The 14,876-nt window shown below is 37.1% G+C and overlaps 1 protein-coding gene across 1 annotated transcript in view; it reads left to right on the forward strand.

Moving 5' to 3' along the window:
* Window positions 1–1,970: 1,970 nt before the first annotated feature.
* The window catches only part of LOC107692874 (NACHT, LRR and PYD domains-containing protein 3-like), a 17,502-nt gene continuing 4,596 nt past the window's right edge, over window positions 1,971–14,876 (forward strand). The window contains exons 1-5 of the mRNA XM_016492076.1: window positions 1,971–1,989; window positions 2,160–2,601; window positions 6,997–7,062; window positions 7,405–7,552; window positions 12,185–13,898. Coding sequence (XP_016347562.1) covers window positions 2,278–2,601; window positions 6,997–7,062; window positions 7,405–7,552; window positions 12,185–13,898 — 2,252 coding nt within the window. The 5' untranslated portion in view covers window positions 1,971–1,989; window positions 2,160–2,277. The remainder of the gene's footprint in view (window positions 1,990–2,159; window positions 2,602–6,996; window positions 7,063–7,404; window positions 7,553–12,184; window positions 13,899–14,876) is intronic.

Consider the following 14,876-nt stretch of genomic DNA (forward strand, 5'->3'; position numbering starts at 1 on the left):
TATGATCTATTAAATAATAGTAGATTATAACTTATGGTTATTAAAATAAATATTCAACGTAGTAACAAATAACTTGACTCGTTAAGTTGTGTTTGTATCACCATTGGAGACTAACTGATTAATAGGATCGCATTGGGATGCGAGGGCAGAGACACCGAAGCAAAGACGTGTCAAACGGAGTATTCGTGCTCCCTCAAAAGAAACTTAATATGCGCCCTTATCTGGCATATGATGTAAGTATTATTGATTAAGATATTGTTAATAAATAAATATGAGCAGGCTAAATCATGCACTGTTTAAGTATGTAAAATGTAGGCCTATGGTTTATTTAAACCGCAAGAAACCTGACTTCAAATTGTGACAAATGTAAAGGGGGAGGAGAATAAAAGAATGCTGGGAACACAATGAAACCAATTTGACAAGTTTTGGGTGGATAGGTGATGCTAAAGCAAGAAATATAGGATTACATCAATTACAGTACAGTAATACAGTATCAATTTCCTCAATTCCTCCCTGGTTATTCCCCTTGCCAACTGTTGACCTTAGTATACAGCAGGAACTGAAAGACAATTCTAATCAACTTCCGATATGGTATATAGTCCAGAGGTATTTTGAGAAACATTTCCCACAGTCAATGGTTTTATTTACAGATGGATCCAAGGATCCTGACACAGGATATGCAGGTGCAGCAGTATATATTCCAATGTGTGAATTTTATATTAAGAAAAGAGTAACCAACCATTTGTCAGTATATGCTACAGAGCTATTGGCAATATTATTGGCCCTACAGTGGATAGAAGAGAAGGAAATAAATAACACTGTCATTGCATCTGATAGTTTTTCAGCTCTTGAAAGTATAAAATCTGGCAGGTCATCAGTTAGGATGGATATTATTAACGAAATATTATGCAAGATGTATGAAATTAATGTTAAGGGTATGTCTACACAATTCATTTGGGTCCCTGCTCATGTTGGTGTGGACGGAAATGAGAAGGTGGATATTCTGGCTAAACAAACTCTAAGAATAAAGCAAGTAGATCTACATATTCCATTAAGTAAAGCAGAAGCTAAAGTATACATTAGAACATATACACAATCAGTTTGGCAGATATATTGGGATGACCATGGAACGGGTAGACATTTGTATAATATACAAAAAACAGTTGATGCTGGGAGAAAGGAGAGTAGGAATCGAAGGGAAGGAAATATCATTACACGCCTTAGAATTGGACATACTGGACTTAATAGTACATTATATAGAATTGGTAAGCATCCAACTGGGGAATGTGTACACTGTAATCAACAAGAAACAGTTGAACATGTACTACTTCAATGTGTAAAATACAATAATGAGAGATATCGCCTTATTAAGTCAATGAAGAAAGTTAAACACCATGACTTTTCCTTGTCAGGTTTATTGGGGAAATCAGCTAACAAGATATATGATGATATTATTAAGTTTATAAAAGAATGTGAATTAAGTAAGAGAATATAAATAATATATATAAATAATATATAATAATATATATTGCATAAATCTTGATCCACACTCCAGTCCAGTCGGTGGCGGTAATGCACCTATTAGTTGGTTTGCCAACCGCCAATAAAACACCAAAGAAGAAGAAGAAGAAGAAGAAGAAGGGGGAGGAGAATGTGAGTGCGTCAGGTGTGTGACTTCTGCATAGAACGCACCTGTCACTCTCAGTTGTTCCCTCGCATCCTCGGCTCGCATTTCATTTACAGAACTGATAAGTACATTTTATTACATTGCTGTCAAATGTGTGTGTTGCTTACTTTTTTCACTCTCCTATAAAGTGCTTTTTGGCAGCAAAAGGGTGTAGTTACGGCATCTTTCTGAAGAGGCTAACTGCTAAAACGAGCCAGCCAAACAGTCAGGCTCTGGACACGCCTTTTTTTTGCCCACGTTCATCATATACAGAACCAGGAAACTATTTCTTCATCTCCGCAGAGAGAGGAACTGAAACCTATGTGAGCTGTTGGATAATACTTCCTGGACACACACTTTTTGCATGGAGTGTCTTACAAAGACCTTCACTTTATTTAAGAATGTGATATTAGATAGAATGGTTGACTGTTGAATCTGGTTATTTCTAGAGTTTTGGCTTTTGTTGTTCTGCCATGTGCATTTGTGTTTGCAGAAAAATGACAGAAACCATTTCATGGGCTGAAGATCAGGTCATCTGTCCAATCTGTCTATATCGACTGAAGGAACCAGTGGCCATTTCCTGTGGACACAGTTAGGCTGCTGGGATTAGGATGATCAGAAAAGAGTCTACAGCTGGAGATGGGGAGTGTGACGTCTGTACTGCGGACAAAAACAAAGCCGTCAAGTCCTGTCTGGTGTGTCTGAATTCTTACTGTCAAAATCACCTTAAAGAACATGATAGTTTATTTAGAGATGAGAGACACGGTATGATAGATGCTGCTGGACAAGTGCAGGAGATGATCTGCCCTCAACATGAAAAACCGTTGGAATTTTTTTGTCGTACTGACCAGCAATGTATATGTTATCTGTGTGTGATGGACAAGCACAAAAACCATCATACTGTATCAGCTGCAGCCGAGAGGACTGAGAAACAGGTATGAACTGAAAGTGGATATGGGTATGCTAACAACTAAACATGTTATTTCTCCTTATTTTTGATATTGATATTTTTTCATATTAAAAGTATTGTCTAATACAACATTTCTAGAAAGTTAACCAAGTGTTGCCTATGGCTGAATTTGGAATAGAATGTTACCATAGTTCTGTCATGACAACTCTGAAAGATTGTATAGGCCTACATGTTAATGTTAACGTGTTTGGTTATAGCAGATCTATTCAGGTGGAGCTGGGGAAGGTGGGGGGTTTCTGAAAGCGCACCGAAAAATGCTACAGCTAACACTGGCCAATTTAAATGTTTAGCAGGCTCATTGGCTGCTGATGTGAAAGAAACCAATCAGCTGTGCCATATAGATAATGATGTGATTACTAGCAGATTAAGTTAAAGGGATTGTTCACCCAAAAATGAAAATTCTGTCATTAATTACTCACCCTCACGTTGTTCCAAACCCATAAGACCTTTGTTTATCTTCGGAACAGACAAGAAGATATTTTTGATGAAATCCGAGAGTTTTCTGACTCTGCATAGACAGCAGTGGAACTACCACGTTCAAGGCCTAGAAAGGTAGTTAGGACATTGTTAAAATAGTCCATGTGACATCAGTGGTTCAGTCTTAATTGTATGAAGCTACGAGAATAATTTTTTGTGCGTAAAAAGAAAACAAAAATAATGACTTTATTCAACAATTTCTTCTCTTCCGTGTCTGACTTCGACACGCATTCACGAGAGTACCATGACACATGCGTGTGCATTCCTCTGCTTGCAAACAAGCCGCAGTGCATGCTTGTTCTACTTCAGAATGTTACGTGAATGCATGGCGAAAACTGACGTGGAAGAAAAGAATTGTGGAATAAAGTCGTTATTTTTGTTTTCTTTGTGCACAAAAGTATTCTCGTAGCTTCATAAAATTATGGTTTAACTACTGATGTCACATGGACTATTTTACTACCTTTCTGGGCCTTGAACTTGGTAGTTGCATTGCTGTCTATGCAGGATCAGAAAGCTCTCGGATTTCATCAAAAATATCTTAATTTGTGTTCCAAAGATGAACAAAGGTCTTACGGGTTTGGAATGACATAAAGGGCAAGCAATTAATTACATAATTTTCATTTTTGGGTGAATTATCCCTTAAAGGATCTGCACCATCTAGAGTTTCACTTTGTATTAGTCTCATTTACCACCCAATCCGGCTACTCAAAAATTAAAACAGCTACCACAATATTTATTAAATCTACTGTAAAACAACATGACAAATGTTTTCCACCTATAAGATACACAAAAATTAAACAAAAACAAATACAGTAGTTTCATTCTTTCATTGACACAAAGCAACATGAATTACAGAGTACAGAACAGGAATAAACGACCATATTTAGTTGCATTATGTGGCCTATATAAATTACATATTTTTTTACTCATTGACCATAAGTTTGGGCACATTTGACAGCTGAAAAAAAACTTATTTTTGTTTGTAAATTTGTAAAATTTGTAATGTATTGACTGTTTTAACTTGAAAAAGGTACATTGTTCCACACAGATACATTTCCATGATGTCCATGATGATCTGAAGTTGAAAGGAGCTTCAAGTTCTGATTCTGACCTGGTGAGTTCTGAAAAGAGCTGAAAGAGTAGTTGCACACAACTCCATTCAGTCAGTGAGGAATCCAGTGCTGGGCCTCTTTTTAGTTACTTTAAACCTAATTGGTAACTGGCTGTCATAAGGTATCAGAAAGGTCTGAGTGAAAGGATTAATTAGTGGTTAATTGCTGATTAATATATGATATTTAAAATTTCTTTTGAAATTAATAAGGGTGTATAATAAGATATTGTGCAGAGAAAGTGTCTCTGAATTCCGTAAAGTATTTCTCAGATTTATTTATTCATTCTTTTTTATGTAATCTAAGCAGATTGTCTCTGTTAATGTATTTTTTTTTTCTTCATGTAGAGTTTCAGGTCTCACATTTTCCCTTTTGGACCAGACTCACCAGGCATCACTGTCAGTTATCCTCAATCCTTTGATGATACACAAAAATCCATCTCTCAGCTGAAAGAGAAACTAGATAGACGGCAGAAAAAGAAGATACATGGAAGAGGTAACCTGTTTGTTTATTTACAATCAGAAAGGAGTCTTGCATTGTGCATTAAAATCAAATGTGCCTCACACATTCTGAAAAGTGAAGCCAAAATATTTTGATGGCTGGCTGCAGCATAGGTCATATAAACCCAGCCCCCTCTCTGTGTAAACGAATGGGATGTGAGCTAAATTAAAAAATATATATATCAAATTACATTACAAATACATTTTTCCCAAAGATGGTTTCTGTCATTTTAGGTAGTTCTTATCACACTGATATATGTTCAAATGTTGATTGTTCTAATAAGTTTGTTTTTAGTTAGTTATTTGATGCTATAAACTTGGGGTTTGGTGTCCTGATTGTGTGCTTGCGATTGGGTCTGCGGGAGTTTGGGCGGGACTTTGATACAGAACCGCGGCTCCACCTTATGATCACTACTGCGCAGACTTGGCCTCCAAATAATGTAATCGATGCAAGATGACAGTGGCCATGCTATGACATCCGAATACCCACACTTTTGTGGTCTTGGTAACTTGAGAGCAGGGACGTGCACAGACATTTTGAGGGGCAGGGGCTCAAGTGGAAAAAAGGGTACTTCTCATATTTATTAAAACGATTTTCTAAACAAAACACTAAATGTATTAGGGGCGTGCGATACTACTGACAAAAAATATCTCAATATTTTCTGAGATTTTATCGATAACGATAATTAGTTGATATTTTGCTGAGTGTGTTATTGTGCTGATATCTTAAGGACTACCGTGGACAGCTGACTCTTAAAGTTTTTGATATTCTGCATATTTTGTGTGGTAATCAGTTCACAGCAGTGATAGAAATGAATCTTTTCCAATAAGTTTAAAATGATTTCTTACCTTTTATGGGCATTTTTACCTTTATAAAGCCCTTTTTTCTAAAAGTGTGCATCTTTTCAGTCAGATTCTTAAATTGAATCAGTCAGTTAGAACAATAAGTCATTTGGGCTATTACCAAACAAATGAAATCAGTATTGACAAAATTAACCTTTGCAATGCAGAGGAAACGGAAGCTGCATCTGAAGTGGCATTTAGATGCATTTACACACTGTTTAATGCAGGACAGGACATTTAACCTGCAGTTAGAAATGCATTAATACTGTTTTGATATTTTAAACATAAAACATTGAATACTGATATTTAAAATTATTATTTTTTTAAATGAAAAGATACTTTAAATGTGAAATTACAACTGCCAGTAAGTGGCAGCAAGTCACTGTTAATAAGTGAGCCATTGCGACTGAACCGAATCATTTAAACGGGTGATTCTTTCAGGAACAAAACAGCGTCATGTTGCTCAGAGACGCAAATTGGAATTATATTTGTTGGCGAAATAGCGCAAAAACAGTCAATATTGTGTCTAAAACGTAAGTGTCTTAATATTAAATTCTTGTTTATTGAACTGCTGTATAAAATCAATATCTTTGTAATATATATTGCAATATATTTGTAATCATGCTGCTTTTTGGTGGAAAAAACGTCAGTCTTCGTGTGATACTGATTAACTATATGAAATTATGTAAATATATACATTTCTGCCCCCATATCTTGAATTTTGTGATAATTCTAAATGCATTTTAAAAAACTGAATCATGCAGTGAACTGAACACAAAAGTATTCTCGTAGCTTCATAAAATTATGGTTTAACTACTGATGTCACATGGACTATTTTACTACCTTTCTGGGCCTTGAACTTGGTAGTTGCATTGCTGTCTATGCAGGATCAGAAAGCTCTCGGATTTCATCAAAAATATCTTAATTTGTGTTCCAAAGATGAACAAAGGTCTTACGGGTTTGGAATGACATAAAGGGCAAGCAATTAATTACATAATTTTCATTTTTGGGTGAATTATCCCTTAAAGGATCTGCACCATCTAGAGTTTCACTTTGTATTAGTCTCATTTACCACCCAATCCGGCTACTCAAAAATTAAAACAGCTACCACAATATTTATTAAATCTACTGTAAAACAACATGACAAATGTTTTCCACCTATAAGATACACAAAAATTAAACAAAAACAAATACAGTAGTTTCATTCTTTCATTGACACAAAGCAACATGAATTACAGAGTACAGAACAGGAATAAACGACCATATTTAGTTGCATTATGTGGCCTATATAAATTACATATTTTTTTACTCATTGACCATAAGTTTGGGCACATTTGACAGCTGAAAAAAAACTTATTTTTGTTTGTAAATTTGTAATTTTCTAGTAGTATTGACTGTTTTAACTTGAAAAAGGTACATTGTTCCACACAGATACATTTCCATGATGAAATTCAGATTCTGAAGTTGAAAGGAGCTTCAAGTTCTGATTCTGACCTGGTGAGTTCTGAAAAGAGCTGAAAGAGTAGTTGCACACAACTCCATTCAGTCAGTGAGGAATCCAGTGCTGGGCCTCTTTTTAGTTACTTTAAACCTAATTGGTAACTGGCTGTCATAAGGTATCAGAAAGGTCTGAGTGAAAGGATTAATTAGTGGTTAATTGCTGATTAATATATGATATTTAAAATTTCTTTTGAAATTAATAAGGGTGTATAATAAGATATTGTGCAGAGAAAGTGTCTCTGAATTCCGTAAAGTATTTCTCAGATTTATTTATTCATTCTTTTTTATGTAATCTAAGCAGATTGTCTCTGTTAATGTATTTTTTTTTTCTTCATGTAGAGTTTCAGGTCTCACATTTTCCCTTTTGGACCAGACTCACCAGGCATCACTGTCAGTTATCCTCAATCCTTTGATGATACACAAAAATCCATCTCTCAGCTGAAAGAGAAACTAGATAGACGGCAGAAAAAGAAGATACATGGAAGAGGTAACCTGTTTGTTTATTTACAATCAGAAAGGAGTCTTGCATTGTGCATTAAAATCAAATGTGCCTCACACATTCTGAAAAGTGAAGCCAAAATATTTTGATGGCTGGCTGCAGCATAGGTCATATAAACCCAGCCCCCTCTCTGTGTAAACGAATGGGATGTGAGCTAAATTAAAAAATATATATATCAAATTACATTACAAATACATTTTTCCCAAAGATGGTTTCTGTCATTTTAGGTAGTTCTTATCACACTGATATATGTTCAAATGTTGATTGTTCTAATAAGTTTGTTTTTAGTTAGTTATTTGATGCTATAAACTTGGGGTTTGGTGTCCTGATTGTGTGCTTGCGATTGGGTCTGCGGGAGTTTGGGCGGGACTTTGATACAGAACCGCGGCTCCACCTTATGATCACTACTGCGCAGACTTGGCCTCCAAATAATGTAATCGATGCAAGATGACAGTGGCCATGCTATGACATCCGAATACCCACACTTTTGTGGTCTTGGTAACTTGAGAGCAGGGACGTGCACAGACATTTTGAGGGGCAGGGGCTCAAGTGGAAAAAAGGGTACTTCTCATATTTATTAAAACGATTTTCTAAACAAAACACTAAATGTATTAGGGGCGTGCGATACTACTGACAAAAAATATCTCAATATTTTCTGAGATTTTATCGATAACGATAATTAGTTGATATTTTGCTGAGTGTGTTATTGTGCTGATATCTTAAGGACTACCGTGGACAGCTGACTCTTAAAGTTTTTGATATTCTGCATATTTTGTGTGGTAATCAGTTCACAGCAGTGATAGAAATGAATCTTTTCCAATAAGTTTAAAATGATTTCTTACCTTTTATGGGCATTTTTACCTTTATAAAGCCCTTTTTTCTAAAAGTGTGCATCTTTTCAGTCAGATTCTTAAATTGAATCAGTCAGTTAGAACAATAAGTCATTTGGGCTATTACCAAACAAATGAAATCAGTATTGACAAAATTAACCTTTGCAATGCAGAGGAAACGGAAGCTGCATCTGAAGTGGCATTTAGATGCATTTACACACTGTTTAATGCAGGACAGGACATTTAACCTGCAGTTAGAAATGCATTAATACTGTTTTGATATTTTAAACATAAAACATTGAATACTGATATTTAAAATTATTATTTTTTTAAATGAAAAGATACTTTAAATGTGAAATTACAACTGCCAGTAAGTGGCAGCAAGTCACTGTTAATAAGTGAGCCATTGCGACTGAACCGAATCATTTAAACGGGTGATTCTTTCAGGAACAAAACAGCGTCATGTTGCTCAGAGACGCAAATTGGAATTATATTTGTTGGCGAAATAGCGCAAAAACAGTCAATATTGTGTCTAAAACGTAAGTGTCTTAATATTAAATTCTTGTTTATTGAACTGCTGTATAAAATCAATATCACATTTGTAATCATGCTGCTTTTTGGTGGACAACTAAATCTAAATTCTAAACTAATTAAATCTAAACTAAATCTAAACTAAATCTCGAATACCGCTTCGGAGCAGTATTCAAGGCTAAGCGTATCCCATCATGCACCATGTTCTGGAAATGAATTGTGAGTTTTTGCCAAAATCTTGAGAGATGTCACGGAAACCTTTCCAGTGTAAGTTAAATATTAATAATAACTAGATATTATATATAATTTGGTAGTAAAATATGAAGTGTTGCACATGGGATGGGGTAGTCTAATTCAGTGGCCTTGTTTACACCTTGTATTAAGATTAATTTTTATACCTTTGTTTTAATGCAATTGTTGAATGACAGGTCATTAGGTGTTCAAATGCATTTACAATACGAATGTAATTTGCTGTACTCAAAAATGTTTTGAACCCCATGCACACCTGTATTTAGCAAAACAGCATCTTTAAGTCATAAAACTTTTGCTATCTTCTTCATTCTTCAAAGACTGTGTATGTTTTATGTTTTTTTTCCCCCTTTTTTTAAACTACGAATGTCAAATACGGTTGTTCTTTTTCCTGTAGATTGGAGCACCATGTGTCACGGTTATCGGCTGGTGTGACTTAGATGGCCACCAGAGGTCACTGTGTCTGTTTGTTGAGCACATGGCTTGTGACCTGACATGTGGCCAAGTATGGTGACCCATACTTGGAATTAGTGCTCTGCATTTAACCCATCCAAAGTGCACACACACAGCAGTGAACACACACACACCGTGTACACTCACCCGGAGCAGTGGGCAGCCATTTTTTTGCTCCGGCGCCCGGGGAGCAGTTGGGGGTTCGGTGCCTTGCTCAAGGGCACCTCAGTCGTGGTATTGAAGGTGGGAGAGAGCGCTGTACATTCACTCCCCCCACCTACAATCCCTGCCGGTACGAGACTCGAACCCGCAACCTTTGGGTTACGAGTCCGATTCTCTAACCATTAGGCCACGACTGCCACATTATTGTTTGTTATTGCCATGTGCTCTCCTGTCTATTGTCTGACCCCGCCCTTCTTGTTATCTCATGATTGTTTTGGTTACTCCACCTGTGTCTCCCTATTTATTCTCCTTGTGTCTGCAGTCATGTGCTGTTTCGTTGTTTAATGTTATTAGTCTTATGCTCTCTCTTGCCTTGCTGTGTTGTGCCTTGTTCCTGGCCTGCCTGCCTGTTTTTCCCCCTCGGGGTAGTTTTTGTTAGTTTTGTTTTGTTTTTACCATTAATAAAGGCCCATCATCCTGCATTGAGTCCTTGCTGCTTCATCTCTCTCCTGTTCCCTGACACCATTAATCTTCTGTACAGAACTTCAGTTATTGACAGAAGTAAGTTTGTGACGGAGTATAATCTTCCATCTGATGTGCGTGTGGATCTTGCAACCCATTATACTGAACCAGTGATCATTCAGAGGTACAAAGAGCAGACTGAGAAATACTATCGTGTGGTCTGTGCGCACTTTTGGAAAACAAACATCATCACATCTGTTATCAAATGACGAGAATCATAGCATCAGAATAGACCAGCTGTTCAGACTGGCGGCGTTATTTAAAACGGCATTTTAATATTAATACGGCAGTGAAAAGCACGCAAATTCTGACCCATTTGGCTTTCGATACGTGGGCAGCGCACCGACATATAACGCCGTTGTACTTCGGCGTCCCGAGTTCGAGTCCCGGCTTGCGGACCTTTCCTGATCCCGGCCCCTTCTCTCTCTCCCACCTCACTTCATATGTAGCTACTGTCCTATCAAAATAAAGGCAAAAACGCCTAAATAAATCTAAAAATATAAATAAATATAAATAAGAACGTGATACGTGATGTAACGTATTCAGAGATCATAGCAGGGCAAAATGAGAAAGCTCTTGGAAGTACTACATTCTGGAGGAGACGGAGTGAAAAATGGCTTTTATTATGCGTGAACCTACCAATGTGGGTAGTCTAATGTGACCTGTTCTGTGGTTCTTGGTAACAGGTGATTACAAATGGAAACACATGCCTCCTGATCCTGGTTCCAAAGTAGCAGCCAGACATAATAACAGGATAAACTCACTTTTATCAATTCAAGTCACTTTATAGATTTCTTCAAGCTTATAGTTCAAGAGATCATTATTTACTGTTATATTTGAGTATTACTCTTTATTACGCTTTGTAACATTGCATTGGGGGGATTGGTCACACTGGGGATTGTAAATCTCAGCAATAAAGGGAATGAGGCAGAGTGATCTCGTTTCATGAGCAGAGACTTTTATTGGGGATTAACCAAGCAGCCAGTAAAAGAGTAAGCTGGTCGAACAGGCAGCAGAGAAGAGCAAAAGTATCAATGGGACCATTTATCAGTGGACCAATCAGGTAGCAGCCAGGGGGGTAATTATCTGGCAGGGGGTCGAAATTGGGGGTCAGACACTTAGAATTGTCCTCCAAAAAAACAACAAGACTTCAAAAAGAGCTCTGAGACTTCAGTCTAAATGTAAATATACACATAAACAACCTAATATATAACAGGTGAAGGGAATCAGAGTTAGTGACAGTCATCAGGTGGTGAACTTCCGTAGAAGTGTAACAATCTCTCACAATAAACCCTTTTCACATTTCCAGTGTTCTCTTCTCTCCAAAAGAGGGGGCAGTATATAGAGAGAGTAATTACGGCAGTCAGAAAAGAGAAAGATGTCACTCCCTATGCCATTGTATTAGAAATATCCTTGCAGCAGTGTTACTAGATTTTTCACAAAGTATAGTATTATAAATGTACATTCATTTTTTAAAAATGAAAATAAAAGAATATTGTGGAAAAGCGTCATTACAGTCTGTGAAAAGGGTCCATATCTTTACATACTTAAGTAAACCAGTTAAAAGTCTAAGTAAATGAGAAAAATGTTAAAATAGGCTGCATGGTATAATAAATTTTAAATTTCGCATTATTTGAGCAAAATTCAACATTTCAGAATAAATAGCCAGGTTAAACTACTATTTTGGGAAATTCCTTTTAGGGATTGTATTTAAGCAGAGACAACAGAGGCCTGGTTGAGACTACACACAAAATGACAGTTATATTTTCATATATTGAAGTTTGTTCTTGTAAGCTGTGGGGGTGAGGGGGACAGTGTGATCGGGAGATTTTATTAACCACTAAAGTAATAACTGCTGTGTTCTTTTTTGTAGAATGGAGTGACACTATGCTTCATTATAAAGCATCAGTCATTGATAAATGTAAGGTTGCGACAGAGTATAATCTTCCATCTGATGAGCGTGTTGATCTGGCCACCCGTTATACTGAACCAGTGATCATTCAGAGGAGCAAAGAGCAAACTGAGAAATACTATCGTGATCATGTGAGGTCTGTGGATGCTTCATCTCAACTGTTATCAAATGACAAGAATCACAGCATCAGAATAGACCAGCTGTTCAGTCCCGACAGTGAAGGAAACACCCCGAAAACTGTGATTCTCAGTGGAGATTCTGGAAGAGGGAAATCCTTCATGTTACAGAAGATCATGTTGGACTGGGCTTCTGGAGAACTTTACTCTGAAAACTTTGATGTAGTTTTTCTGTTGAAGTGTGAAGAGCTGAAGTGTGCTGTTTGGATGATGAACTTGTTTGGGCTTTTGAGCTGGAGTTGCAGTTTAACATCAGATCAGATCTCACAGATACTAGAGTTAACACCAAGGAAAGTCCTCATCCTCATTGATGGAATAGATGAGTTCTCATTTGATCCACACATTCAAATATCATTACCTACTAATCCATTGCAGAAAGCCCTGCCAATGGACACTCTTAGGCGTCTGCTGAATGGACTGATTCTGCCTGAGTCTTTCCTGCTGGTTACCACCAGATCAGCTGCAGATACAGAACTTAATCTCCTCAAGGGACCTCAGCGTTTCACTGAGATTATGGGCTTCTCTGAGAGAGGGGTGCAGGAGTACTTCCAGAAGTTCTTTCAGGATGAGCAACTCTTCAGCAAAACATATGAGAGTCTAAAAGCGAATGAAAGCCTTCTGACTGCCTGCTCTGTGCCTTTGCTGTGTTGGATGGTCTGTTTTTGTCTGAAGAAACACTTAACCGATGACGATCGTGTGATGAGAGAACTAAAGACAACCACCTCCATATATGTGCTCTTTGTGTCCACTCTACTAGAGCATCATGGTCACAGTCAGTCTGTCCTCACCATGCTGAGGAGTCTGGGTCAGCGGGCAGAGGAAGGGATGAAGAAGCAGCATGTCTTTCTTGATGAACAGTGTGTAGCCAAGACTGACTTAGATCCAGCTACTAGTGTGTTCTTGTATAAAGATAGTTTGAAAAGAAAAAACAGACAGGTGCCAGTGTTCAAGTTTATGCATTTCAGCTTTCAAGAGTTTTTCACAGGTCTTTTCTACATTATACTGGATGAAAATGAGTCCTGGGGGAAAGTCAGAGAGCTGTTGAGATCGCTGAAATCGAAGGGTATAATCAATAGACTATCTCCAGAAAGGATATCAAATCCTGTCCCTTCAGTCATGATGTTTCTCTGTGGTCTCTTAAATGAGAAAGCAAGCAGCTCACTCTTTGAAATGATCAAGTGGACTGTTCCTCAAATCATAAAACTGAAGACAGACTTGCTGGAAAGTGTTCTTACAATGAGAAGACAGCATGGATGTGAACTGTTTGCTCTTCGCTGTCTGTATGAGCTCCAGGATGAGATGTTTGTGAGGAGAGCTTTAGGAGATTGGGTATCCATGAATCTGTCCAAAGTTTCCCTGAGGAGCACAGACTGTTGGGTGCTGCTGTACTGCCTTCAGTGCTGTCCACACATCAGATACCTGCACCTCATGTACTGTGATTTAACAGCTGAGAAACTCAAGATTCTCCAGCCAGCACTCTGTATGTGTGAGACTCTGAGGTCAGTGTATTTGCATGGAGAAACACTTTGGATGGAAAATTAATTCTTGATTGACACCTTTTTTGTGTTCTTGTACTTGCAAGTGTTTTTGTGATATATGGGGTCAATAACGTGGCACAATAATAATATTAGCAATATTAATAATAATAATTAAAAACCTTCACTAAAAGTTAAAAACTTCAGGCGATATAAAGAACATGAAGAAATTCATATTTTAAAATTCAGAACAAAAACCATTAAACAGGAAATGATATCACTGTGGGTCTCTTAAAATGAGACCGATATTTTACCTCTGATGACAGCGAGTTTTGTTTAGATTGTAGATGTTTGAAAATGTAATATTTATGAATTAGAAAATGGCAATATTTGCAAAAAGAAAAAGCATTGAAAAAAAGTAAAATGTTTTTAAAGTTAAAGCTATATAATCATGTGTGTACACGCGTATTCAAGGTGCAAGAAAATGTTATTTAGTTTTTACTTTATATTTTTCGTGTCATAAAATCAGAAAATTTGCACAATTTTTCAAAACCATATGAAATCAAGATATATATCTTGGTTTACTTTAAAGGTGACATATCATGAAAATCCCAGGTTTTAAGTGCTATAATCAGGTCCCCGGTGCATCTACCAACCAAGGAAACATGAAAAAGATTAACCCAGTAACTTTGTTTTGGTTAGCGTGTCTGATTTCACTCCCTTGGTGACGTGGCAAAGGGATCTCATTATAATATTACTGGCCTTTTAATCTGTAAGTTTACACCCACAGCGCTGTCATTTGATTTCGCAAGCGACAACGGTGTACTAGTTCTAATGTCATGGCGAAAGTTTGAGCAAAACATGCTAACTGTTCTGTCTTTGGCTGCACAGACGAGCACAGAACACTGTTTAGAATCCCAGCCTCAGAAGAGACAAGACAGCAGTGGATTTATTGATTTATTTAATGTATATTGCTGCTGCCACACAGATCTAAAATAAACA

The sequence above is a fragment of the Sinocyclocheilus anshuiensis genome, unplaced genomic scaffold, assembly GCF_001515605.1.
Source record: "Sinocyclocheilus anshuiensis isolate Anshui unplaced genomic scaffold, SAMN03320099.WGS_v1.1 scaffold1155, whole genome shotgun sequence".
NCBI classification, from domain to species: Eukaryota; Metazoa; Chordata; class Actinopteri; order Cypriniformes; family Cyprinidae; genus Sinocyclocheilus; species Sinocyclocheilus anshuiensis.